This window comes from Amblyomma maculatum, chromosome 11 (assembly GCF_055883805.1).
Source record: "Amblyomma maculatum isolate TAMU_Amacu chromosome 11, ASM5588380v1, whole genome shotgun sequence".
Taxonomy (NCBI): domain Eukaryota; kingdom Metazoa; phylum Arthropoda; class Arachnida; order Ixodida; family Ixodidae; genus Amblyomma; species Amblyomma maculatum.
In genome coordinates this window covers 30453152-30480392 of record NC_139354.1, presented here as the reverse complement: position 1 = coordinate 30480392, position 27241 = coordinate 30453152, and the positions used below count along the sequence as shown (strand labels likewise).

The following is a 27241-nucleotide window of genomic DNA, read 5'->3' as shown; positions in this document are numbered from 1 at the left end:
ACCTCCCTACATTTCTATTTATTCTATTCTCTCTCTCTCTCTCTCTCTCTCTCTCTCTCTCTCTCTCTCTCTCTCTCTCTCTATTATGACCAAGTTATACGCCCCTCAGCGAGGATCACGGTTGAAATGTAAATGAACCGAAACTTAGCATAAGAGCATATGCTTCGCTACGTAACAGTCACTCATACTACGGAAGAGAAAAGTTGCCATGGTAACGGCATTCAGATAAAGCGTGGCCTCTCAAGGCAAGGACGCATACGGAGACGTCCGCATAAAGCACAGAACGTTAAAAAAAAAAACCTGTGTAAACTTTTTGTTTTATATTGCACACTTCAGCTACATTTTCGCGCTTCAAAAATGCTTGAATATATGGGTCGTAAGATGCCCAGAAGATTCATCACTCAGCTGCGGCGGCGGGTGAGCTTCTGTCGCAATCGACTCCTGATCCCTAAGTCGCAGGCACGGTATTCATGGTAAAACGGGCGCGAAAAAGACGAGCGTGGCAAAGAAGACCACAACACGACACAAGCGCTTGCGCCGTGTTATCTTCTCTGTCGTGTTAGTAGAAAGATTTAGCATACCGTGATCCGCGATCCGCCACCGTGACCCTCTACCGCTGGTTGGTGGGGCCTACAAGCTGATTGGTTCCAATGTGGCAGGTATATGTGCCGACATCCAGTATGTGGCGCAATCTATCGGCATCAAAGGGATCTGGACATGCGCAGTGGAACGCGCGGTGGCGGATCGCGGATCACGGTGTGCTAAATCTCTCTAGTATTTTTCGTGCTACTTTACCGTGAATGCCTTCCAACTAGCCCAACTTCTCAAGTAATCACGGGACGGATGCCGACTGTAGCAGTCACCTTTGAAAGCGAATGCAAAAACTGCTGCGTTCTGTACATGCCAAGCATGGCAAAAAAAAAAAAAGAAAAGAAGCTTAACTTTTTCTAGATTCCACCACTATGGCGCCCTTCGTAACCTGGGTCGCTTTGGAACGTTCAAATCGTACAATGTCCGATCCACATATCTCCCGTCATTTCTAGACTTAATGTCACGGCTGTGCTGTGCAGACACATGCTTCAGGAGAACCTCGGCCGTTTTACCTGTTCGGACACATGGCCAACAGCTTGCAAGAGGTGGATGGCTTCTTGGAACAAGGTGTAAACGCTTTAGAAGCTGACTTCACCTTCGCCTCCAATGGAACTGCGTTGAAATTGTACCATGGCTCCCCCTGCGACTGTGGCCGTGACTGTAAGAAATCCACTGAAGTTGATGCTTACCTCACTTATTTGAAGGACTCCGTCAACGAAGGTACGTAATGTGTGACTTCGCTACGTCACTTGAGTGAACTACGTGCGCGTTTAAATGGTGTCACTAAATAAATCTGACAGGAAAAAAGTAGATAATAAAACAGTGCACGAGATCTAGCCGACCTAATGTCCCGGCTTGGACCGTGCGCCCCAGACCCCCCCCAAAAAATACAATGTTTCGCTGAGCTAATACGTAGCAAAGTTTGAATTAGTTTAAAAGCCGGAGCTATTCCGCGCGTGTACGTTGAGCCATCTGTGTCCAGCTTATGATTACCTCTACACTTGAATGAGGCGTACTTCAGGCGTACTTGCCCAAGAAAAGAATGGGTGGTTTATATTTCATGCATTTCTATTTGGCAACTACTAAAACGGCGTTCTCCTGACACAAAGGATATTACAAAAGACTGGTGTTCGAAATGTTTTATGGGAAATCCTCCCGGTGCAGATTTCGGTCAAAGAAATCACTGCGGCGCCATCACTTCAGGTGATGTATGTCTATGGAAGAACAAGTGCGACACTCTTCTACTTCGTGATGCACCTCAGTGCGTTTCTTCACGCGTTTTTGGTATTGCCGTCTCCTTTTCAGTCGATGGGAATCATCAAATTTTCTTTTTAGCAAAGAAGCACCTTATCAGGTCAACGAGCTCTTAAAAACTGACGTGGTGATCTTTTACTGCTAATAAAACAAATAAAACGGTGCAGTGACCAAAATGCCGCAGCCGCCAATCAGCCAACACGTCTCTGCCATCATGGACATAACCAAAGTAATTAGGTCAATTGTCACAAATTAGTGATCAGGGGTAGGCAGGTCTCACACAAGTAATACTTACTCTTAAGGTGGGGAGCTGAACACTACGTCAAGTCACACCGACACCTGCAGCACAATTCAACAGCTCGCTCTATATTATAGCACAACACTGAATGCTCAAACGGCAAAGACGTGTTTCATCCACCTCATTCGACGTCAGCTGTTGCTTAGCAGCTCAATTAAATATTATGAACTTAACCAATCTTGCTCCCTGGAATGCCGGCTGCACACACGAAAGCGAGAACCCGATTTTCGCCCATTCCCGTTATCAATAACGGCAAATTTTGCCGCTCATACTATGTTGATCTAACCCCAATAAAGACTCCAACCATATCTGAAGACGAGCGAAAAGTAATCATAGTGTCTCCAAGCACCGTTCGACTACCTTTCGTGACCCTCACGATATGGGGAGTTGTCTTCATACTATCACGAGATGTAATCTTTCCCCGCGCGTTCTTTAGTATGCTGGACACAAGACATTCATTGCGCAATAAAAAGAAAAATAGAGCCGATCACACCAATTACACCATTTTTTGTTTCCACGTGGTAGAGTTAGGATCATGTGCCGCAGAAGAGGCGGCGGTGCCTTCGCCGTCGATGGCAGTGATTCTTACTGGTCGACAGGTTCCTACGTCAGAGCCGCCTAACACCACGCGGGAATTTCAAACACTGCTAAAGCTAAACATCGGGTCAATGATGAAAAGAAATTGATAAATGATTTTGCACATGTTACAAATTAAGGTCGCCATATCCTAGAAGTTGTGATGTTATAAAGCATTTGGTTTCGAACCAAAACAATATGGGAGAAGCTTAGATTTTAAGAAGTTTTAGCCCACAAATCCTTATTGCGGGCCATATATATTACCAAGTAGGGCACGCTGGACAAGCTTGTATGGCTTGGGAGGAATTGGGGTCATAAGTATGTTGCGCATACTTTTATGAAACTTAGCAGGTTCTTTTGATGAGAGTCGACATACACCGCAAATATGTTCGTCAGTGTCTGATTTGTACGTTCAATGAGGCCGTTTTTGTGGGGGTGGTACGGTGTAGAGTGAGGCAATGGGCAAGCACAAAAGCGCAGAAGCTGTTCCACAACATCTGCCGTAAACTGGCGGCGACGGTAACTAATAATGACACGAGGAGGCCCATGACAGAGGACGACAGCATGATGAAGAAAGAGACGTCAGTGGCGGTGGCGGAAGGGATGGCGCCAGTTTCACAGTAACGCGTGAGATGATCAACGCATACGATGACCCAGCGATTGCCTTTATACGAGCGGGGAAACGAGCCTATGAGGTCAACACCTATTCGCTCATATGATGTACCCGGTGGTGTGTACCCGGTGGTGGCACCGGATATAAGTGGCCCGGCGAAGAAGTCGGGGGAAGCTTGAACCGCTGCCACTGCACACAGGAGGTCACGTAACGCTGAGCTGTAAGGGTCCTGGCAAACCCCAAGTGCCCAGCCGTAACGTCAGCGTGCATTGAGTGTAGAACAAAGGAGTAGAGACTAGTCGGAACAAAGAGACGCTAGCTGAACCTCTGCAAAGCGATGAATCCCCGAATGTCTGAAAAAGACAGAGTTGAACACCTCTTAAAGAGCATCGCGGGAGACTTCTACAACTTTTAATCACTAAATATAACTTAGATTGCATCAAGGCCGTCGTCAAACACTGCCGCTCGTTCGAAGTGCTGCAACGCATTACCCCAAAGTTCAGCTATTTGCCTATTGTCACCACTGTCGCAAGCGTGGATTCCCATCAGCCCCCAAATTTGCCCGGCATGATTCGATAAATTGTTCATGATGAACTCTGCCGGCATTAAGATTCTGTGAGCCGCGGTGCACTCCCCTGTGAAAGCTGCTCCCTGCAGGCAGCTCCGATCCAGCGCTCTTCTTGGGGTACTACCGCTCACAATCATCCTGCCTGTGAACACCGGAACGACTCTTACGGCCCTGCTCCAATAACTCGTTCCTACTACAGCGCACCACCTCCTCCGCAGCGACACCTGTGGCTGGACTTAGCTGGTCGCTTCGATCCTGTCCCCGATGACTATAGGTGTGTTCAATCTGAACGAGCAGCAAAGCACGCTGGGTATTCCGACTTCCAGGTCTATCGGCGAGACACGTGTCTGCTGCGCTGTACTTGAAACTCGGCATCGAAAAGCTTCAATTAGAATGATCACGTGTTTTATAAGCGCAAATGAAGTCGTAGAAAAGGTCATAATGATCTGCGCATATATTATGACCCTATTTAACGTTTCGTGTTTGACTAGAACGGGTTAAAAATCCTGTCACGTGCAACCATTACAACGTGTGTCGTCTGTTCGCGCTGAAGGTTAACATACATCATTCATTCGGCCTAAGTGCGTTTGTCGTTGGCGTTAGCATGCAGTCGCTACATATATCTCTAAAATATACTAGTGTAAACAGTTTAGAGGTATTTCCCTGGCAGATTCGGATAATTAAGACTGCCGGTAGCCGCAGTTTTGCGACACCTAAAAGCGGACTGTCCGACAAGTTGTAGCTGCGACGGCAAAGAGCTTAAAGCATACAAATCCCAAGACGACTTCGTCCACTTTTTTCCAGCCTTTACAGAATTTTCTCGAGTTATGCTTCCTTGTATTGCGGTGTACTGCAGCTGCCTGCAAGCACGCGGCTGGTACACCGCATTTTAGTCGTTCAGCTAAAATTGAGACATGCGATTCTGTGTGTTATGCTATTCCTCCAGAAGACCTATATTTACTCACGAGTACTTCGAAACCTTAGAAGTGTGCACAAGCTTCACTATTTTAAACTACGTGCTCTGGAAAGCTACGTGCTACAGTTCTTTTTATTACTGTAGACGGTAGAATGCCAAAGAACTGTATCAAAGTAAACATTATATTGTCAATAAATGACTACATTAAGAGGATCATGAAATAAATAAAAATCTTTCTCAAGCATTTCATTATCACTTGCGTTGCATTTTTAGTACTGCTGTATTCGTTCTGCATGCATGCATTATACTCCAACGTGTATGCAGCCAAGACTACACGGCCAAATATTTCTACAAATGCGTGTTGAGGGCCTGGATAAGCTAGTGGCATAGCTATTCCGGCAGTAAGAGAGACATCTCCATGTTTGAAATTTCCATACTCGATTTCCCAATACTGACTCTTGCATTATATCTGTCAAAAAAGGGAGTACTAAAATGCTTTGTTTTAATGGCATCTCTTCAAACCTCCAGAAGCTTCAGAATGTGAAACCATTGTTTCTTCCAATCAAAGCTGGGAAGAGCCTGTAACTGTTTTGCTGTTATGTACTTTGTGTTTGGGGTCTGATTGGACAAAAAAAACTATATTGCGTAAATTCGAATATTTTCAGTAGGCACACAGGCTGTTAATGCATATATACTTAAATGTGGGAATGCATAACTTCTGCACTATATTCAATGTGTTCGAGTTAAAGGAGTGAAGTACGAAAATCCACACATAAAATCAACTTGTGGTTCTTCATAATGAAAACATCACCTGAAAGTAAGGTCTCTACGCTTAGCAAAGCTTTGTTACAGGTGCCAAGAGAAGAAATCAAGCATAAGAAAATACCCAAAAGTGAAAACGACTAGTCTTTATTACCCAACCATTAAAAAGCAAAGATTCCTGGAAATGAGAAACCTTTCTCGTACTGTAATTATACCTCATATTACTTTCTCCAGCAGAACTTTTGCAGCAAATTTTTTACAGCGTGTGATTAATGACCTCCAAGCGAGGCTGCGAGTGACGAATGATAATTGCGATAAAATGCCTAGTACAGGCTATAAAAATGAGTTTCAATAGACCTGTGGGCCAGTAATAGCAAGCTGTAAGAAAATGCATGATACAGAGCACACAAATCTTGCCTAAGGTTCGTACAATTCTTTCCCTTACGAAGATATAAAAGCTGCTAGCTAGGCCAGTCTCTGCCTACCTTGGAAAATTTTGCGCTCCCTGAGATAGTCAATGGCCACCAGCACTTTGTTTTCCTTCTGAAGGCCACGCGGGAGACCTCTCGAATGAAAATAACACATAAAATTCATGTATGCAGCACCTTGTATTGCATCACAGGTAGCCTAAGTAGACGTTCATTTAATTTTCGCATGCACGTTTAGCAGCACATAGGCCATTATAAAACTGCTTTCAGTTCAGTTCAGTTTAGTCGTTCAGTCGTGTCTGACTCTTCGTGACCTTATGGACCATGTCACGCTACGCTTTCCGGTCTCTCACTATCTTTCTAACATCATATAACTTCATCTGCAGCGCCTCGAGGATGCCATCTAACCATCACGTTCGCTGCCTATCCCTTCTCCGGCGACCCTCAACCTTTCCCAAGATCAAATCTTTCTCCAGCGACTCCTCTCTTCTTATCAGATGACCAAAGTAGCTGAGCTTTAACTTTAGAATTTGACCCTCCAATGAGCAGTCAGGGTTTATGGTCGACAATATATCGTCTGATTTGATCTTCTGGACGTCCAAGGAACTCTCAAGAGTCTCCGCCGGCACCACAATTCAAACGCGTCAATTCTTCGGCGGTCAGCCTTCTTCGCAGTCCAGCTCTCGCATCCATACATCACAACTGGAAAGACCATAGCACGCGTTATACGGATCTTGGTTGGCAGACTAATGTCTCTGCTCTTTACTAGGCGGTCAAGGCTAACCATGGCTCTATTTCCCAGAAGCAGGCGTCTCCTAATTGCATGGCTGCAGTCTCCTTCCGGGGTAATCTTGGAGCCCAAGAAGAGAAAATCTGTCACAGCTTCCACTTCTTGTCCCTTGATGCTCCAGGACTTGATAGCGCAAGACGCCATGATCTTTGTCTTTTTAATGTTCAGATTAAGCCCAAGCTTCTCACTCTCTTATTGTACGCGCATCAGAGGTCTCTTGAGTTCCACTTCACTTTTTGCCATTAAAGTGGTATCATCCGCATATCTAAGGTTGTCGATACGTTTTCCAGCAATCTTCACTCCAGCTGAAGACTCTTCCAGACCGGCCTTCCTCATGATGCACTCAGCATATAGGTTAAATAGGCAGGGCGACAGTATGCAGCCTTGTCTCACTCCTTTCTCAATCTGAAACCAATCAGTAAGACCATGCCCAGTTCTGACTGGGCATGGTCTAAAATAATGAAGCCAAAATAATGAAGCGAGCTCTGTGACAGTCTCCACTGTTCATGTTTGACGAGATATGGCATAGTCACCTTCACTTAAGCAGATTTAAACAGAGAGAAGTAAGATATAGGAATTATGAGTAAGCGGATTTACATTAAAATGGGCAACATCGATGGGATTAAAAGTATTCCACAAGTTCCCATCGTTTCAGAAAATGACCAATAATAGAGCACCCATAGCATGGCAGAGCATAAATTAGGCTCCACACTTCACGTCTCGGTGGGCCGTGATACATGTCGGCAGGTTCGTGCAAAGTAAAGGAAGAAATAGAGCGAAGAATGAAGGAAAATGCGTCGCTACGCAGAAACAAAAATAGCCTGCTTGTTGTATACCTCCGATCATGCACAAAAAAACAAAAAAAAAAGATATGAGAGTCATTCATATCCTGCTGCTTATAAGTAATGTAGCAATGTCATTGATAAATACACGATACCGATAGATGTACCATCCGCAAGCGACACACGCACTATTAGGTACGATCTAATCGATGGCGTTGGCATAACTTCGATCGCTAGGATTTGTCTAACGGGCACTGATGCCACGCAAAGCACAGGCGTTTTTGTATGTAGTTTCTATCGGGATACGACTGCCTTAGACGGGACTGAACCCACTACATTGGGTCCAACAGCCGAACACTAACTCTTTTTCACCACAATGGTTAAAGGCTGCAATAAAAGCTTGCACGACTGACTATTATGGAATACAACACAACTCTACAAAGGTAAACTGCATTCAAGCTATAGCACACAGGATACGTTGTAAATTAATTTGCCTTTTTTTTTTGTAAAAATGCATAACAATAATTTTTCATTTGGATGTGCAGCAAATTTATCCTCGCTATCTGTTTGAAATTTTTCTCCAGTCTGAAAGAAAAAAAGCTTTCTTTTTCTTCTTCATTTTTTTTTTCAACTGAAGGAGGGAAATACGCAGACAAGTTGCTGCTGCTTTACGCCGACACCAAGACAAGCGAGCTTTCTGGGGACAGTGTCTATCAAGCGGGGGTCAGCCTGGCCAACAATCTGATGAACTACCTCTGGCGCAATGGTAAGTGGTGCCTTCAGCCCATCGCAGATTAGACTAGAAGTGACTTGTTTATTGGTTCTCTAACTGAACAGCTTACAAAAGAAAAAAAAAACGTTAAAGATAAGGTTATCGGCCAGGAGAAGTAAATGGAAGAAAGAAAAGAAATTTAAGTATTGAAATCTCTTTCTCCTCACGTAAAATATCCGCTTTTGCGGAATAAGAATATGTCTCGGAATCTTTTTGCCACTAAAAAAAAAAGCTCCTTTTCGATGACTGAGGTGTGACCAACCAAACCAAATGTTACAACTCAGTGCTGAAATGGCTTTCTCTCTCCCTCTCTCTCTCTCTCTCTCTCTTTCTCTATCTTCTTTTTAACAGGCATAACTTTTTTTAAAAGGAATAGCACTTCTTTTTTTTTTTTTCAGGTTCAGAAGGCTTGCAAGGGTTCTTCTGGCGAAACGTTATCTTTTTCGGAGAACGTACATACTTCTAAGCATAGCCAATTTTCCAGCATTGAGATGTTATAATTGCTCTGTTTAAGCGAATCCTGATTTCGAATGTCAAAATTTTAAAGCTCCGGGCTCACTTCACGGAGTTATTGGAATGACTAACGTCTAAGAAGTATGATTATGGAAATAACTGATTCGAAAGCCCTTTCATAACAATCATTCCATAGAATTCTGGTCAAGCCACCCGGTACATAGGGCTCTTTTAGATATGGTAGCCCACCGCTTTCTACACTCTCCCCTTCTTCAAATTTTTCACCGTCGGCAGCACGAACAGATGAAATAAAGGTGACGGTGTCACCATGGCTGTACACTGAAGGACAAAATTAAGGAAATGCCATCATGAAGAGGCAGGTATGAGGACAACAGCAGCAGCGACAATAAATAAAAATTGGTCTGCGGATTTTGCCGCAGAAGGCTAAAAACGAGGTGCTTATTTGTCGTCATAAGTTTAAAATGTGCACTATCAACGCCACACCAATTTTGATTCAAGCAACATCCCAACAGCTCATATTTCAGATGTCATCTGCTGTTACAACAGCCTACTCCTGAGCACAGTGGTTGTCTCAGGTGTACCGCGATGCTTTATTTTATGAAAAAGGGCTCCACAGCTAACTACAAGGGTGGTCTGTAATACAAAACAGCAAATAAACAGTTAAAATAATTACTTTTCAAAACAATACCTATAGCTTGTGACCTTTGAAAACATCAACGTGCGATTTTGTGTGCGGTTTTACAGTAAAGCTCTTCGTTCAGTTTCCGAGACAACTACCTGAATAGAATATTTGCTAGAGATGACCTGTTCTTTAGGAACCACAAGCGCTGCAAGCATAACTTTCTCCCAGTATCAAGTAAAAACACCAAGGAAACAGCTAAAAATGTCGAAACTGATGGGTATGATTCCTTTGCAGAGAATGTTTACCGCCTATTTTCCCTCCAAATATGAACGGGCCAGAAAAATAAACATTACAAGGGTTCAACGCTACTGAACCAAATATTGAACGAAAGCATTAGCTGCGGGTGACCGATCGTTCTTCTTCTCTTTTTCTTCTTCCTCAGCCCACATATAAAGCCCCGCTTTAACCAAGCCGTATGAACGTGCCTTAGCGGCCTATAGGGGTAACGTGAATGCCAGGGTCCTGGCAGACTGATTCTGACATAAACGTCCCATGTAGAACGAGAGACCCAAGTTGGCAGCTCCTGCGAGCCCACGTGGGTTGTGACGTCACAGCGTCACGTGGGTAAGCCATGGCTACCGGCCACGCTACGTGGAAGGCTCGAAACCTAGAGTAGTACTGCTTTCGCAATAAAATTGAGGAGGTTTATACCAGTTAAACATCAACCGAACGCCTGCACTGAAGCGTTGACACGTTTGGACCGGCACGCACCTCATCTGAGCACCCAGGCGCCATCGAAGCAGTTAGTCGTTAAGCAGGTTGTGACCACCGCCTAGTCACGCGGTCAATGCACGTTAAAGAACCCCAGGTGGTCAAAATTTTCGCAGCCGTCCGCTACGGCCTCTCTCGGCTTAAGGTCAAACGCCTAAGTGAATGACTTCGGGAGTTGCTGTACGAAGAGTACAGTCGCGCTCTAAAATGCACGAAAAGTGACAATCTTCATCTAAACATTATCCGAAGTGAAATCAGCTGATTACAATGGCGCCACTCTGGCCTCTTTAAACGTAAGAGATAGCTCAAAGGTCGTCACAAATATTCGCCAAAGTGCCTTGGAGATCTTGGTTGATTCCTGTGCCTCTTAATTTATTAAGGCGAAAACCTTTAATGGCTCATGCTGTCGTCGACAAAAGCTGTCCGCGCGAGCGGCGCACCTGATTGGTCGACAGAGAAGTGACGTCACTTTCTATCTATCTGCACTTCACCATGTTGTGCCCCCCCCCCCCCCCCCCACTGAGATGTCAAATGTTTTATTCAAATGGTGCATTATAAATTATAAAACATTATGGTATCGCAGCGCTGGCAGACAAGGACAAAGGACTAGGGACACACACAACTGCGTTGTTGTGTGTGTCCCTAGTCCTTTGTCCTTGTCTGCCAGCGCTGCGATACCGTAATGTTTTATAACCACCACCAACTAGCCCAGCAGTATACCCTACATAAATTATAAGCATCACACTAAGAGGTAATGAAAAAAGAAAGTTTACATAACATGTCTGTTGCTCTGAGTAGTTTTATTGTGAAAGCAATACTACTCTAGGTTTCGAGCCTTCAGCGTGGCGCGGCCGCACCCACGTGACGCTGTGACGTCACACCCCACTTGACACTAGGGTGAGAGCTGGGCTACCATCTCAAGCGGTCGGCGTAGCGCGGTCGCAGCCACGGCTCAGCGCGTGACGTCACACCCCACGTGACACAAAAGCGGTCGGCGTGGCGCACTAGAGGCTGTTACGACCGTGCATCCGCATTTGCGCGCTCTATTGTTCGCCTGTGGGCATGGAAAAGTATTGTGAATATGTGGTGATGGTCCAATGGCTCTAAGTGAGCCTGTTTCCAGGAATCCTGTTTTGTAAGCCTGTTTTGCTTTGTGGACAACCTGCAAATGCCAAATTGACCCTGTCAAGAGAACGTCTGGAAAAACACAAAGAAACGTCCCCCTGCGGGAAATAGCAGGAAGTGCTTTCTTTTGTTCACCCTTCCAGTCGAGAAGGGCTATCGTCCAGTGAGGAATGTCTACTTTTCAAAGGAGACGACAGAGTGACATGTCCGCTGACGTGCAGGACAAGAAAGGAGCATGACGCATACAGCCATTAAGTGATTTCCCGGGAATGCAGGAAAGATTTGCAATTGTCGAAAAGGGACAATGTTGGGAGCCCTATGCGGCGCGCACGTGTACTTGGGTTTCTGAGAAGTAAATCCTCTTGCCGGAACCAGCTGCCTATCGATTCTTGGCTGAAGAATAGAAATGTACCTCCTCTCCTCGCCGTTCCCAAGCTATTCCCGCCAACAAGTGATCACGCCCAACGAAACAATGCCGGACCAGTCAGTGCTTCAGACCATCAGTGCAGTGATGTGTTCGATTGGATGCCGATATCTGAGGGGCGTGCCCTGGATTTGGTTGGTCAGCATCTTCAGAGAGGGGCTGGACATAGGGGGGGTTTTAAGGACGCTGCAGGGCACGAAATGTCGCTCTGGGCCCTGGGTAAACGGCTCATCCAGTCGCTTCTCGCTATGAACTCTTAACGCTTGCAATTTTGCTGATGTACCCTTCTTTTTCGTGTAAATAATCTTGTAAATAAGTTTCTCAAAGTGCCATTAAACCTGCTTGTACATATTTCACCAACTTCGAAGATTCAATCCTACTTCAACCCCGAGTCTCTGCACGCTACCAAGTGAAGGCCGGGTCGACGTAGCCCCAGCGTCACGACAACTGGTGACCAGCGTTGGGATCTGGATCTACAAGCCACAACATCTGATGACTGGAGGTGGGATCTGAATCTACAAGCCACAACATCTGGTGATTGGAGGTGGATCAGAATCTGCAAGCCACAACATCTAGTGATCGGAGGTGGCATCTCAAGCAACAAGCAGGAGCAACAATCGGCCAACAAGAAAGCAGCTCGGAACATCGATCGCATGTGTGGGTGAGTGCTTGGCTTTTCTTCTGATGTGGACCAGGTTCTAGAACAGGGTTAGATTTTAGAACTGGTAAAAAGTGTTGAAACGCCTTTAGGTTTGGTAGTTTGCACTGTTGTTTTGGAAGTAGCCGACACTCGGAGCGATCATGGACCTACAAAAGCTGCAGAAACCGGAACTGTTGCAATTGTGTGAGGAATTGGGAATTGATACAAGTGGTTTGGCACGAAAACCCTTGATTATAAAGGCAATCACTGATCTGGGAACCGATGATGAGGAGCTCAGTGAAGCATGGAACCTCATCGGTCAAAAAAAGGAGCAGCTCAGACAACAGAAAGAGCGGGAAAAAGAGGAAAAGAGAGCGTGAACTTGAGAGGGAAAAAGAGGAAAGGGAGCACGAACGTGAGAAGCTTGAAAGAGAAGCAAAAAAGCTGGACCAAGAAATTGAGCTCCGGAAATTAGAACTAGAGTTGAGCAAGAGGTCGGGCGATTGTCCCCAGCTAGCGGTACCTCGTCTCAACAAGGAGGCAGATTTCAAGATGTCAAAGTACATGCAGCCATATGTGATATCAGGGGATATCGGTCTGTATCTGGCTAACTTTGAGCGAACCTGCGAAAAACTGTCCTTCCAGCGAGACACTTGGTCTCAGAGATTATTGACGGTTCTGCCCAGCGAGGCAGCGGAGGTTGTCGCGCGGCTAAGCAAGGAGGACGCGGACAACTACGAGAAGGTCAAAGCTTGCCTTCTGAGAAAGTATAGGCTTAGCGCCGAGGCGTTCAGACAACGTTTTCGGAACGCTACTAAGTCCAGGGACGAGAGTTACCCTGAATTCCTGTACAATTTAAGAGTAAATTTGGGCGAGTGGCTAAAGAGCACAGATTCCTACAGTGATAGGGACGCTGTAGTCGAGCGAATTCTTTTGGAGCAGTTTTATAACTGCCTCCCAGAAAAAGAAAGAAATTGGTTACAGGACAGAGGCGAAATTAAGTCGGCAACTGAAGCTGCCGAACTTATTGAGGAGTATGCTTCGCGCCGACAATTCAGCAACCCAGCAGTGGATAGGCCCCGCAATCCCAAGTTCAGTGTGAAAAACCGTCAGGAAAGGCACTTTGCTAGAGTTGGAAACGAAGAAATGAAGGTTTCTTCAGGCAAATTCCCTAGAAAGGACGGCAGTGAGAAAAGTGGGGAAGTGACCAACGTGCAGAACACAAAGAATAAGCTTGAGGCTAGGAAGCCGCTCACATGCTTTAGGTGTAATGAGCAGGGTCACATTGCCGTCAACTGCCGGAAAGAAAAGATTGCTTTCTCGTATGTCAGGGACTGCGATGAAAATATGCAGCTTTTAGAACCCTACCTGCATGACCTAGTAGTCAACGGGAAGCCTTGCAAGGTACTGCGCGATTCGGCCGCAACGATGGATGTTGTCCATCCGGCGTATGTATCGCCTTCCGACTATACAGGACAGTGTGCATGGATCCGACAGGTAGTTGAGGAACAGAGTGTGTGCTTGCCGATCGCGAACGTGGTCATCGAGGGCCCTTTCGGCGAATTAACAACCGAGGCTGCCGTTTCAGGAAAGCTTCCTAAGTGCTATCCGTATTTGTTCTCCAACAAATCGGACATGCTACTGCGAAAGAGGGGCATCCTGTTCGGAGACAGAGTTGTGCAAGCCTTAACACGTTCAAGGGCGCGAGAACTAGCTACACTGCTCATACCAGAAAATTCCACAGCGGAAGAAACGGCAGTTAAAACAGTGGTCGATGTGGAAGATAGCAGGTCAGAAAACTTTGAGAGCGAGGCATCTCAGATATGTCAACTTGAAAGTGAGCTTGATGAGACGCGGAATGAGGACGTTCTTGAGAGTAACCTCTTGCCGCCAGTGTCTAGTAATCTCACGAGACTTTTAAGTGGAACCCGAGAGGACTTAGCTATAGAGCAAGCCAATGATCCCAAGATACAGGAGATAAGGGAGCGCCACCGCGCCACTAAGACAGCAAACAATATTTCTTTCGAGATGAGAAAGGGAGTGCTGTATCGCTTATTCAAGGATAAGCGCGGAGTAGAGCGGGACCAATTAGTTGTTCCCCAAAAGTACCACGGAGACTTACTGCGACTTTCCCATGGCAGCTCGTGGTCATGTCACCTTGGAATAAAGAAAACAAAGCAGAGGCTGTTGCAAGAATACTATTGGCCTGGATGTTTTAAGGACACGGAAAATTTTGTACGGTCATGCGACACGTGCCAGCGGGTTGGAAAGGCGCAAGATAAGTGGAAAGCGCCGATGGTGTTAGTACCAATCATTACCGAGCCGTTTCACCGGTTAGTAATAGATGTAGTTGGGCCACTTCCTGTGACAGAGTCAGGGTACCGTTATATCCTCACTATGTTATGCCCAGCCACAAAGTTTCCAGAGGCTGTTCCGCTGCGCGAGGTGACGTCCGAGAGTGTAGTGGATTCGCTGCTGTCAGTGTTTGCACGAGTTGGATTCCCTTCCGAGGTCCAAAGTGATCAGGGTAGCGTTTTCACGAGTGTCCTCACCACCTCATTTCTCGAGCGATGCGGCATTAAGGTAGTGCATAGCTCGATCCATCATCCGCAGAGCAACAGCGTAGAAAGATGGCACTCTGTTCTCAAACGAGTCCTGAGGGGACTGTGCTATGAAAACAAGCGCGAATGGGATACCTGCCTGCCTGCAGCGCTTTTCGCTTTGCGGTCAGTGCCGCACGAATCCACTGGATTTAGCCCAGCCGAGTTGGTGTACGGAAGGTCACTGCGCTCACCTTTGCGAATGGTGCGCGAAGCCTGGGAGGGGCGCGGAGAAGACCCAACAGTAGTAGAATTCATTCTGAACCTCTTGAATCGCTTACATAACACTAAGGAACTCGTTGAGGCCAGCATGAAGTCAGCCCAGGCTCGTTCCAAGGTGTACTATGATAAGACAGCCCGTCAAAGGACGTTTTGTATCGGGGACCAGGTGATGTTGCTGAGAAGTTCAAGGCAGAATAAGCTCGAAGTACAGTGGGAAGGACCGGCTGAAGTCGTTGCAAAGCTTTCTAACACTAACTACGCAGTGAAAATTCCCGGTAGGCGTAAAGAAGTGCGCATTTATCATTGCAATCTTATGAAGCCTTATGTGCAGAGGGAAGCCGTGGTAAATCTAACGTTAAACCTTCCCGAGGAGATGGGGGACAACTTGATTTGCCTCAGCGGAAAAGGAAGCAACGCTCAGGAGCTTCTCAAAAAGACGGAGCAGAGAGGAGAACTAAAGAAATCCCAGCTGTCCGATCTGGGCGAGATAATAACAGAGTTTGAGGCCTGCTTCGTGGACAGGCCAGGCAGAACTGATTTGACTGAGCACGATATTGAGCTGACTTCAGACGTGCCAGTGCGATCAAGGTGCTACCGATTTTCTCCAAGGCAAAGAGAAATTCTGGATAGGGAAGTAACTCGCATGCTGGAATTGGGAGTAATAAAACCCTCGGAAAGCGATTATGCTTCGCCTATGATCTTAGTAGAAGCTCCAGGTAAAGACCCTAGGCCTGTGGTAGACTACCGAAAGCTAAATTCTCTCACCAGGGATCAAGTGTATCCTATTCCGAATATTGAGGAGAGAGTAGAACAGGTCAGTAGAGCGGCATATGTGACTACGCTGGACCTTACTCGAGGATATTGGCAAGTACCGCTCACTGAACGCGCCAGCAGATACGCGGCTTTCGTCACTCCGACGGGCAGCTACCAGCCAACAATGATGAGTTTCGGGCTCAAAAATGCTCCATTTTGTTTTTCACGACTCATGGATAGGGTTTTAAAGGGGTGTGAAACATTCGCGGTGCCTTATTTAGACGACATTGCGGTTTTTTCCGACTCATGGGCGGACCATATGGTACATCTAAGAGCTGTACTGAGCCTTTTGCGTCAAGCTGGACTAACCGTAAAGGCCGAGAAATGTTGCCTGGCAAGGGCGACCGTGGACTACTTGGGTCACAATGTAGGTCAAGGTTTCAGGAAACCCAGCGAGATTAAGATTTCTGCGGTAGCAGACTACCCGCAGCCGAGCACGAAGACGGAAATTCGAGCATTCCTGGGTCTGACTGGATACTACAATCACTACATCCCTAACTATTCAGCTTTGGCCAGCCCTCTGACCGACGCTCTCCGCAGGACAGAACCGACCAATGTAGTCTGGGACGAACAAAAGGAAGCCTCCTTCGTAAACCTGAAGGCTGTGCTGATTAGCCGTCCGGTATTGCGAGCTCCAGACTATGCCCGAGAATTCACGGTCCAGTGTGATGCCAGTGATCGAGGGTTAGGTGCTGTTCTCTGCCAGAGAGATGACGACGGTAATGAGCACCCCGTGCTCTACCTGAGCAGAAAACTGAGTTCTAGAGAGAGGGCTTATTGCGCGTCAGAGAAAGAGTGCGCTTGCATTGTATGGGCCATTCAAAAATTGCAGTGCTATCTTGGAGGGGCCAAATTCACCGTAGAGACGGACCATTGTCCCCTGGCATGGCTGCAAACTGCGACATCGAAGAACAGTCGCCTTCTTAGGTGGAGCTTGATTTTACAGCAGTACAATTTTGAAATAAGATACAAAAAGGGGAAGCTAAATGGGAATGCGGACGCGCTTAGCCGCTGTTTCTAAGCAGTCCGAGGTGTTCCTCACCATGTATCCAAATTGATAATCAGGTTTTTATTTTTTTTTTCTCGTGCGCTTGTATATGTGTGACTATGTAAAGCAGCACGTTTGGTTTTCGAGGCAAGTGGGTCCTGAACGTTTTGAGAGTGGGCTTTTCTCGAACAACAATGGCAGTTTTCTTTTAACCTGGTCTCTTCAGACGGGAGCCGAGTGCTTGTTTAGACATGTGGTTGAGTTTCAGACAGCTCGAGCAATTTGGCCTTCAACAATCAAGACAACGCGACAAGCAACAGCGAGCTTCAAGCGTTCACGTGCAGGCCATTAAGTCGTCTCTTCATGCAGCAGCGGCGACTGCTGCCCTCCGTGACTCTTCTGGCGGGGGAGGAGGCTGTTACGACCGTGCATCCGCATTTGCGCGCTCTATTGTTCGCCTGTGGGCATGGAAAAGTATTGTGAATATGTGGTGATGGTCCAATGGCTCTAAGTGAGCCTGTTTCCAGGAATCCTGTTTTGTAAGCCTGTTTTGCTTTGTGGACAACCTGCAAATGCCAAATTGACCCTGTCAAGAGAACGTCTGGAAAAACACAAAGAAACGTCCCCCTGCGGGAAATAGCAGGAAGTGCTTTCTTTTGTTCACCCTTCCAGTCGAGAAGGGCTATCGTCCAGTGAGGAATGTCTACTTTTCAAAGGAGACGACAGAGTGACATGTCCGCTGACGTGCAGGACAAGAAAGGAGCATGACGCATACAGCCATTAAGTGATTTCCCGGGAATGCAGGAAAGATTTGCAATTGTCGAAAAGGGACAATGTTGGGAGCCCTATGCGGCGCGCACGTGTACTTGGGTTTCTGAGAAGTAAATCCTCTTGCCGGAACCAGCTGCCTATCGATTCTTGGCTGAAGAATAGAAATGTACCTCCTCTCCTCGCCGTTCCCAAGCTATTCCCGCCAACAAGTGATCACGCCCAACGAAACAATGCCGGACCAGTCAGTGCTTCAGACCATCAGTGCAGTGATGTGTTCGATTGGATGCCGATATCTGAGGGGCGTGCCCTGGATTTGGTTGGTCAGCATCTTCAGAGAGGGGCTGGACATAGGGGGGGTTTTAAGGACGCTGCAGGGCACGAAATGTCGCTCTGGGCCCTGGGTAAACGGCTCATCCAGTCGCTTCTCGCTATGAACTCTTAACGCTTGCAATTTTGCTGATGTACCCTTCTTTTTCGTGTAAATAATCTTGTAAATAAGTTTCTCAAAGTGCCATTAAACCTGCTTGTACATATTTCACCAACTTCGAAGATTCAATCCTACTTCAACCCCGAGTCTCTGCACGCTACCAAGTGAAGGCCGGGTCGACGTAGCCCCAGCGTCACGACAAGGCGCAGCTGGTGCTCACGTGATACGTGACGTCAGGCACGTTCATACGGCTTGGTTAAAGCGGGGCTTTATATGTGCGCTGAGGAAGAAGAAAAAGAGAAGAAGAACTCTCGGTCACCCGCAGCTATTGCTTTCTCTCAATACTTGGTTTAGCAGCGTGAAACCCTTGTAATTTTTTTGGCAACGTTATCGATGTGGAAGTCCCAGACAGAATAAGTTCAAATGAAGCATGACTCCTCGATAATTTACCGAGAAAACTATTTCAATAGTTTCGGAACCAAGTGTAAGTATAGGTGGCGTAAGGATCGATTTAATTTTTTTTTTGTCCGAAAAATACTGCTTTAGTCTTCGCTGCGACCTGTGACTGTGTGGGTCGTCTCATTCTTGTCCTTTAGATATGTGCTGTTTATAACGCGCTTAATGTTTATTGACTGGCCTACATTCTTAGCGTAAATATCTGTTTTATAGGTCCCAGGCAAATAGAGTTAATTAGGACTGACTTCAGGCGATTATCGACTTCATTACACGCGTAGCGAATGATGGCGTTCGTTCCCTCTGACAACGGCGCACGTGACGTCTCGTATCTCTGTAAAAATCATAAAGGTTTCCCTTTCGTCTTTGCCTAAAATTGGTGAATTGTTCGTCTTGTTTCACTGGAATGTCATGTACACAATTATTTCACGCACAGTTCCCTACGAGCGCATGCTGAACGTCATCCTCTCTGTCATCGATGTCAAATACAAGGATCTCCTCAAGGGAGCACTGCAGACCCTGACGCAGGCTGAAAACTCCTCCCTGTACCTGGCCCACGTTGGTAAGGCATGTGTTGGCCGTACCATACCCAACGACGGCATCTGCATCTTTAAACAATTAAAAAAAATGGCATCTGCTCCCAGTAGATGTACGATGACAGAACGAACTTATACGCCATTATCACAGAGCTCATTGGAAGAGCTGTGACTTACTTTTTCGCCTGAAAAGCATCTAATACTCTTGGGTTTTCTTTATGACGTAACTTAAAACCTGACCTGAAGTTAACAGCTTGGTAAGAATTTTTTTTTTAGTGGCCGATCACATAACCAAAACTATACAAGCAATCTTGTTGATGTTCCATATAAAGTGTGCTCTGGAAGCCCCAAGAGAAACCGATGTAGACAAAAACACACAATAATATTCACTCCTACCTCCCACCTTGGCCTTCCCGATTTTTGCGATATACCGGCCGGTGTTATTTTCTTTACAAGGTTCAAAATTTTGAGACAAGGTAACTGGCTTTAGAATTATTTTAGCCCTGGGAAGGGCTGCGACAGCCACCAAGTAAGAAGCAGAAGGATTGTATTTGTTCGGTAATTAAATGAATGCGTTAGTTAACATTTGTTACTTTTTACTTTGGGGGTACGCTGTACTTGAAAATTTACCGTGTCTTCCAATTATTATATCCGAGAAAAAACATTAAGTGTAGCGCGCGTTACAAGACCCACAGATGTCAGCCTGATAGGCAGATCCACGTAGTAACACAGCACCTGTGACGTGTATCGTTCCACGCAGAAATTCTCACTCTGCTGACATCAGCTAAGAACTAGATGCTCATGGTGGTTAGTTCTCATTTTGACCGCGGCCTCTAAACCTCCGCTTTGGTACGTCCAATGCGCGCAGTCACTGAACTTGCAATCCGGTCTCAAAGCAGCCATCGCTGACGCGACCGATGGTACTTTGTTAGCGTTAAACTGCGTATTATGGTGCATCTGGGTGACATTTGTGTGCCATGTAGCGGCGCTACAATTTTTAAAATCTTTTTTTTGTGGCTTCAATATAAAAATAATTATTAATATAATAATTATTCACGAATAATATTATTAATTAAGGCCTAAATTGTTATTAGTATTATTAATTACTATTTATTAACAATGATTTATTTTGAAGGTTCACGTTAAAGATATGTCAGTGCAACATAGCTCATAAAATTAAAATTAAGAATGTTATTTAACATATTTAAATAATTAACCAAATTGAAGCCTTCCGTGTTTACATGACGCCCGCCGTGGCCCAAAATAGAGCCCCAGGGCTAAAACAAATCTAAAGTCGATTACCTTTCTTTATTTTCACCTTAAAAATGCACCGGTATGTTGAAGCGCACATTTTGTTGTGGGTCCCTTATACTAATGAAATTAACACAATAGAGGCAGTTCGAGCTTTCAGGTAAACAGTATAAATGAGAAAAACAGTAAGAGTATGATGAACAAGTATCTGATATTTTTTAGTCAGCATTGAAGCTCAAAAGTAGATGTGTTTATGGCTGAGATGAAAACTACTTCCACATCTTAGTTCTTTTTCTGTATCAAATAAAAAACTCACAACTGCGAATACAACCCTTGGATGCATTGTGATATACTTAGAGGCTAGCGGATTTTTCTGTACCGAATAAAAAACTTCAGTACAACCCTTGGGTACGTTGCGATACACCTAGAGGCGAGGGGATGACGCCTAACACGGCTGCTCGAACAGTCACAGCCTTTTATGATCAAGCTTAGTGTCCTTCAGATTTCTTTGAAATGGTAGCTTGCTTACTCTCATAATGACAAGTACAATAATGACAGGGACATTTAGGCTCTATTAATAAGGGTACCACCCGAATCGTTATGGCTTCCGTCTTCTGCTCTCCTCCGATATATTTGTCCCCGAACATCCATCTTGCTACTCGCGTGATCACTAATCTCTTGACTCTGCCTCTTGCACTTGACGTGTACTTGTTAGTAGACAGTTATTAGCTACCACTTTTTGTCAAGACGCCCCAACCCAGATTCGGCGTTAACCATGCCGTAATGCGTCTGCATGGTCTGGGGGTAGTACGAATCTGGTTCCAAGGGTATATGGCTGGGCTCCAATCCGATCATTCCTTCTAAAGAGCTACCCAAATTGGCAGCTGCCCCCAGCTCGACCATGTTCGCAAAAGGTCACCAACCACCGACCAATCGGTGTCTGACCATTTGAACTATCAAATGACCTCTCTCAGGGGATAGAATCTATTCCAAGGGTACATGGCTGGACTCCAATCCGATCATTCCTTCTAAAGAGCTACCCAAGTTGGCAGCTATCCCAACTCGGCCATGTTCGCGAAACGTCACACCAACCACCGACCATTCGGTGCCTGACCCTTTGACCTACCAAATGACCCCTGTCAAAGCCACTCTTAATCATTTTTCGCTAACAGAGCGCTAACGTGATGCAGGGTATTTTGACGAAGGGGAGCATTAACTCTGTCGCCATAAACTTTCTATGCTATCCACGCTCAGGTTTCGACGTCAGTGGCTACAACTTCCTTGACAGCATTGCAGACATGTACGAAGAGCTCGGCATCAACCGACACCGATGGCAGGGCGACGGAATAACCAACTGTCTGATTTGGATCTACCCAACTGTTCGAACGCAGTTGGCGACTGAACGTCGAACTGCCGACGTTTCGGCTCGGGACTACGTGGACAAGGCTTACGTATGGACCGTAGATGACTCTGAGACCATCAGGCGATTCCTGAGGTAACCATTTATTGGCTAGCCAATTAAATCACACATACCGCGTTTACGGCGTATGTGTGTTTATTCGTTATCCTCGTTCACAACCAATTTCACAAATTAAATGCCGCCTTGTGCATTTCACATCGTAGTAACGGATTTCAGTTGTGATAGCAAGGGCCTTTCTATTATGGTGCAGACCTTGGAAGGATACTGCAGTACTATGAGCGTGGTAAAATGTAAAAGTTGCGTGCTATCGTTTCCTCGATGCAGAAACAGCAAATCATTTCTTGCTCGACGTAGTGGTACACGGTAGTATTTAACGCCTGCAGCCCGTCCGGAAAGAGGCCGGCTTTTTATCGGAAGGTTGCAATCAGATCGCGTCAACAGGCAAATGCCACAAACTCAGTGCGATTTCATCAACATAGTCCCCTAACTGTGTTCGCATATGACAAAGGTAATCTGATTGTCCATCAAATTGTCCACACCTGTGTCATATGCGGTCAGCTTAACAGCATATACCTACTTACCTCATTCTCCCGCCTCCCTTCTGCCACCTTTTGCTACGCTGGTGGGTATCTTTCTTTATAGTCTACCTTATCAATTATGGACTATCTCTTTTTCGCAATACATTCCTGTCCGTGACTACGTGCTTGTTCCCGCGTCCACTGTTTTCGCTATTGCGTTCCAAGTTCTTCTGTATTTAGTGCCTCTCCTGTTATTCACGAGGCATTCAAATATTTTTAACAGTGATGTTATCATTAGCATCCTGATAGTTTCTGCTACTTTATGGATCTGCGCATATTTCCTCTGCAAATCTAATTTCCTTGTGCACATAGTCCCTGCTTTTACTGCTTGCACAGTAAAGCACGCAACGTGGGGAGCAACAAGATCGGAAGGTTTATTACGTCTTGTGGCACTGAAGCGTCCAGCCCGAACAGCATTCCCTCTTCAAAGAAACCCCCATCCGCTACTCTATAAAATAGCCACCGCTGGCAACCCTCCCCGCCTTTCGCCCCTTCCAACCATGGCTCCTTGGTTCATCTCGACCTGTTGAGGCCAGAATGCACCCTTGGCGGAGTTTCCAAAGCATATTTAGCGTACATTATTTTTGCACCGAGCTCCTTCCACCCGCTGATTGGCAACTCACTGACCTCGAGCGACGAGAGGCTGCAGTGTCCTGTTCTGACTCAGCTACCGAACGGCAGCTGATGTACTAGGCTTTAAGTGTCTCCCGGAAGCATCATCTTCCGGCCAGAACACGCATCCAATACCAATCCCATCAGTACAATGTAACAATTAATGCTCACTTTATTACCAACACTACCACCGCCAGCCTAGCCGCCCTACCATTAGAGAGGTTTAGTTTACCGTGATCCGCGATCCGCTGCCATGATCCGCCACCGCGCGTTCCACTGCGCATGCCAAGATCACCTTGACGTCGATAGATGGCGCCACATACTTGATGTCGGCACATAGACCTGCCGCGTCGGGACCAATCAGCTTGTGCGCCCCGCCCACGCGCGGTAGAGGGTCACGGTGGCGGATCGCGGATCACGGTAAGCTAAATCTCTCTATTGTCTGGCCATTACTTCCTAGGAGCGACGACCGCCTCTCAACAACGTATTACCAGAGCAAAAGTATTATACCAAGCCCAACCCGACGTGGAGTAGTGTTTTTGCGCGCTGGGCTCAGAGGAGTACTGGTTCGATTTCAGGGCGAAATGTTTCTTTAGTGCCCATGTGATGAGTGTTTTCCGATCACAATTTCTGATCACACTTTCGGTACAGAGAGACCATTAGCCAAGAGAAGTTTTCGCCTTAATAGCGATAAACAGAAAAGAGTGCTCGCTAACATGGCCTGTCAGAAGTATTGCTTTACGAAGTGTCAAATACAAACCAGAGCTACGTTAAGCTTCCTACTGTAAAGCACTCTTTCCTCTGCACTTTTATGTGACAGTAAAGCATACGAATACAGCCTCTGTGAGGGAGATATCATTTGTAAGGGGCGGAGGAAGATACTGCAGAAAAAAGTGATAATCGTGAACTTGAAAGGAAATATGTCAAAAGCTCACATTACCGCAGCTTGATACAAAAATATATTTGCGGCAATTTTTCTTATCGGTATCAGCGTCACATATAATCTCCTGATACTCTTAAAACCTTGGATTCTCCGAATATAGTGTCGCGGCTACAGAAACAAAAGCTGACGAATGTTTTCTCCATGCAGCATGGACATAGACGGAATGCTCACCAACAAACCAGCCAACGTCTTCAAGGTGCTCGCAGATGATGAATTTTCGAGCAGCTACAGACTTGCCACAAAAGACGACGACCCGTGGAAGCGAATCCCTTAAGAACGAGGCTCTAGGACCGGGCTATCACGTGCATAAAGAACGGAAGTAATAAATAAATTCCGCTTTGTTTGATTTCGCTGTTATTATTAACACATCGATGTGAAAGCTTCCCTTTAAGATTTATAGTCGCACTGAACGTAATACTAAAAACAAATGATTGTTTTCTGCGCGAAACCTGTAAGGTAACTCCCGAATATTGTAGGATATATACTGCATGCTTGACTATATTTACGTGAATGGTGCAATCTTCTGAAGCGTATGAAAGTATTGGTTTGTGAGTTTGCCTAGCACCATCTTTTCTTAAGCCTTCTTACCGACTGTATGAAGAGTGCGACGACGGGTTAATGGACCAATCGTTATTTCTATACAGCACTCTGCATTGTCACATCATTCCTTTTCCTATTTAGCATCCAACTGCTAGTAAAGTTAGAGGATAATTTGCGGTAGGGGTTCAGGCCGCCACATACGTACCTCAAACTGTGTGACATTAATTTTAAGTGTAGGTATCCGCCCATAAGTGCGACAAATACGGCACCTTCCCTTCCCCCGAAAACTCAGCAAATTAAAGACCTTTACCTTTGTGCCAAACTGAGCCATGCTATCAATTCCGAACCGCTAGGAAAAACCATACAAAACCATGTACACAGTTATCTCGAACGCCTTAAAAGATTCAAGCACAGTTAATTAAAGCCGCCGGAAAGAATAAGGTGAAAAGATAAGATTCGCCTTTAAGTGCGGGATCTTGTAGGCTTAGGCACCCGCTTCCGGATTCCACTTTCTTTATTTTCCTATAATACAGGGCGGACACTTCAGCCACGCTATCGTGTCTACTCTTAATGCAAAGCTGAAGTGCCCTACTGTTTAGTCTGTGAATATTGTCCTTTGATCGATCAGTTCAGCACACCAATGTGAACTTTCCACAGATTTTCAGGTAGCGCACCTGTAGGAGTAACGAGTCTTGCTTTGACAGACGCAAGGCATACATGACGTGCCAAAGGGCCTTCGAGGCTCTAACCTGGGAATGGACGCTTTTATTTCACCGCAGACTCATTGTATGAAGCTTTATGAAGTTCCACCCTTCTGCGCAACTCCAGCTTTCTTTTCTCCATCGCCAGCGCCTCGAATTTAATAACGAGTACGAATGACTCTCAGCAATATATGAACTGGCGAGTGGCTCAACTGGATGGGGGCAACGCTTGAACGCATTCAGTGTTATTGTGAAAGCCTTCTCGGCAGGTCCTTTCTTGTTACAAACTAGCAGATCACGCTCAGCAAAAACATTACACGTGGCATGCTTTCTTGTGAGTCGGAAGCAGAAACAGGTAAGATGTGGCTTACCAGCGTCATTTTGCGCCCGCAAAACAGCAGCGTCACTTTGCGTAAGCAGAACCTGAACCGAGTCCGCTGATGGATATGTCATTCAGCCTGTTGCTGAAGCGCTCACTCGGCTACACCAGCCTGTTCAAGGGCGTTTAGGAAATTGTATACTACTAAGGAAACACAGCTGTCATTGCCCGCGCACCACACATCAGCTTGTCACGACGCGTCGCTTCAAGCGGAAGCGCTCAAGTGTACCCGGCATGCCTCGCAGCAGTCGAAGTAGATAAAGACAGCGCTTGCACCCACATTCAATTCTTGCCCTATTTTCTTCACATCCGTGACGTTACGGAAAATCGACTATGTAGGCAGTTGTTCCCGCGGCAAAATTTGTGGCGTCCGACTAGGTTTCGACGGTTGTCATCGTAGTGGGCAGTCAGCAGGCTGCACGGCCTCTTCGTAGCCCACTTCTGTCGGGATTTCTACAGAAGCAGCGTTCTACGGTTCCGTGTATGCTATCCTCACAACGGCTTTGGAACGGCCTCCGCTTCTTCTTGGTGCGCTCACTTGGATAGCCTGAAAGAGGAACTCGAACCAGTTAAGCTAGGAGAGCTAGTCGAAGCCTTCTTCGAACTCCTAGATCTGAACCTTGGCTATGCTGCTTGAAGACGTGCTGATTTATTTACATCGACGTCACTTCGCTATTGGATTTGACTTGGTTAGGACCTGTCTGGTCCATCTGGTAAAAAATGGAAGCCTCAGTACCAATCCAATACAAGGAAGAGCAGACGAGCAGACCGATAGGAGTTTGCTCAAGGAAAAAAAGCACAGCTGCCACTGTCTGAAAAGCACGCTTAATTGTTGACCCCGCAACAGTTTTAGCCCCAGAATAAGATGCAAGTCAGTGCACTTCGTCGACGTCGCCAGGCGCCAGAAGGACTATCTGGTAGCAACTAACACGCTTCTGGACGGCGACCGACATCAAGCCCAATGTGACCTACTAAATTTAAAATACCACTGTGGATGTACGCGTACGGACAAACAGAGCACTCTATTTCTTTCCAAAATTTTTCGCGTCTTCTATGATTCAAACTAGCTGTCATTGTATGTGCAGGCTAGTAATAGACTTCAGTGCGCTCCCACTTGGACAGATAATGGTTTTTTATCAGAAGGCGTGATTTTTTTTAACGAAAAATTGTACTCCATTCACTGATGTCAGCTTCTCTACGTCCGTGAGATCTTCGCTATAAGCGATATTTTTGGTGTCATTTACGCGTGAGCCATTGAAGTATTAATAGGTCCATCACACCTGCAATCACCACACAATTTTGCATGCAGTGAAAGTGCTCACATTTATGCTGCGCCTGGAAGGCGGTGGGCGCTGGTCACTGCGAACAGTGATGAAAATCTTCACCGTGGTAGCCCATCACCGAGAGGGAAATTGTGTAGTCGAGTTCGGCCTTGAGATGGCCGAATATACGCAGGTGCCAGCACCCATTCGCGGGACTTAGGGCATCCCTTAAATGTTTGCACTACGCCTCATCACCGAGTTAGGCTATAGGGGCAAAGAAGGAGAAGGAGAGAGAACTAGGGCAAATTAGAATTCTGGCCGGGTGGGTGGCAAATGAAA

The 27241-nt window shown here is 46.1% G+C and overlaps 1 protein-coding gene across 1 annotated transcript; it reads left to right on the top strand.

The window, feature by feature from the left end:
• Positions 1-1094: 1094 nt before the first annotated feature.
• LOC146173324 (dermonecrotic toxin SPH-like) lies at positions 1095-24294 on the top strand. Its single transcript, XM_084585000.1, has 5 exons — positions 1095-1311; positions 8216-8344; positions 19117-19242; positions 21722-21962; positions 24168-24294. Exons 1-5 carry the CDS (start codon positions 1116-1118, stop codon positions 24292-24294), a joined length of 819 nt encoding a protein of 272 aa, XP_084441126.1. The 5' UTR covers positions 1095-1115.
• Positions 24295-27241: the final 2947 nt, after the last annotated feature.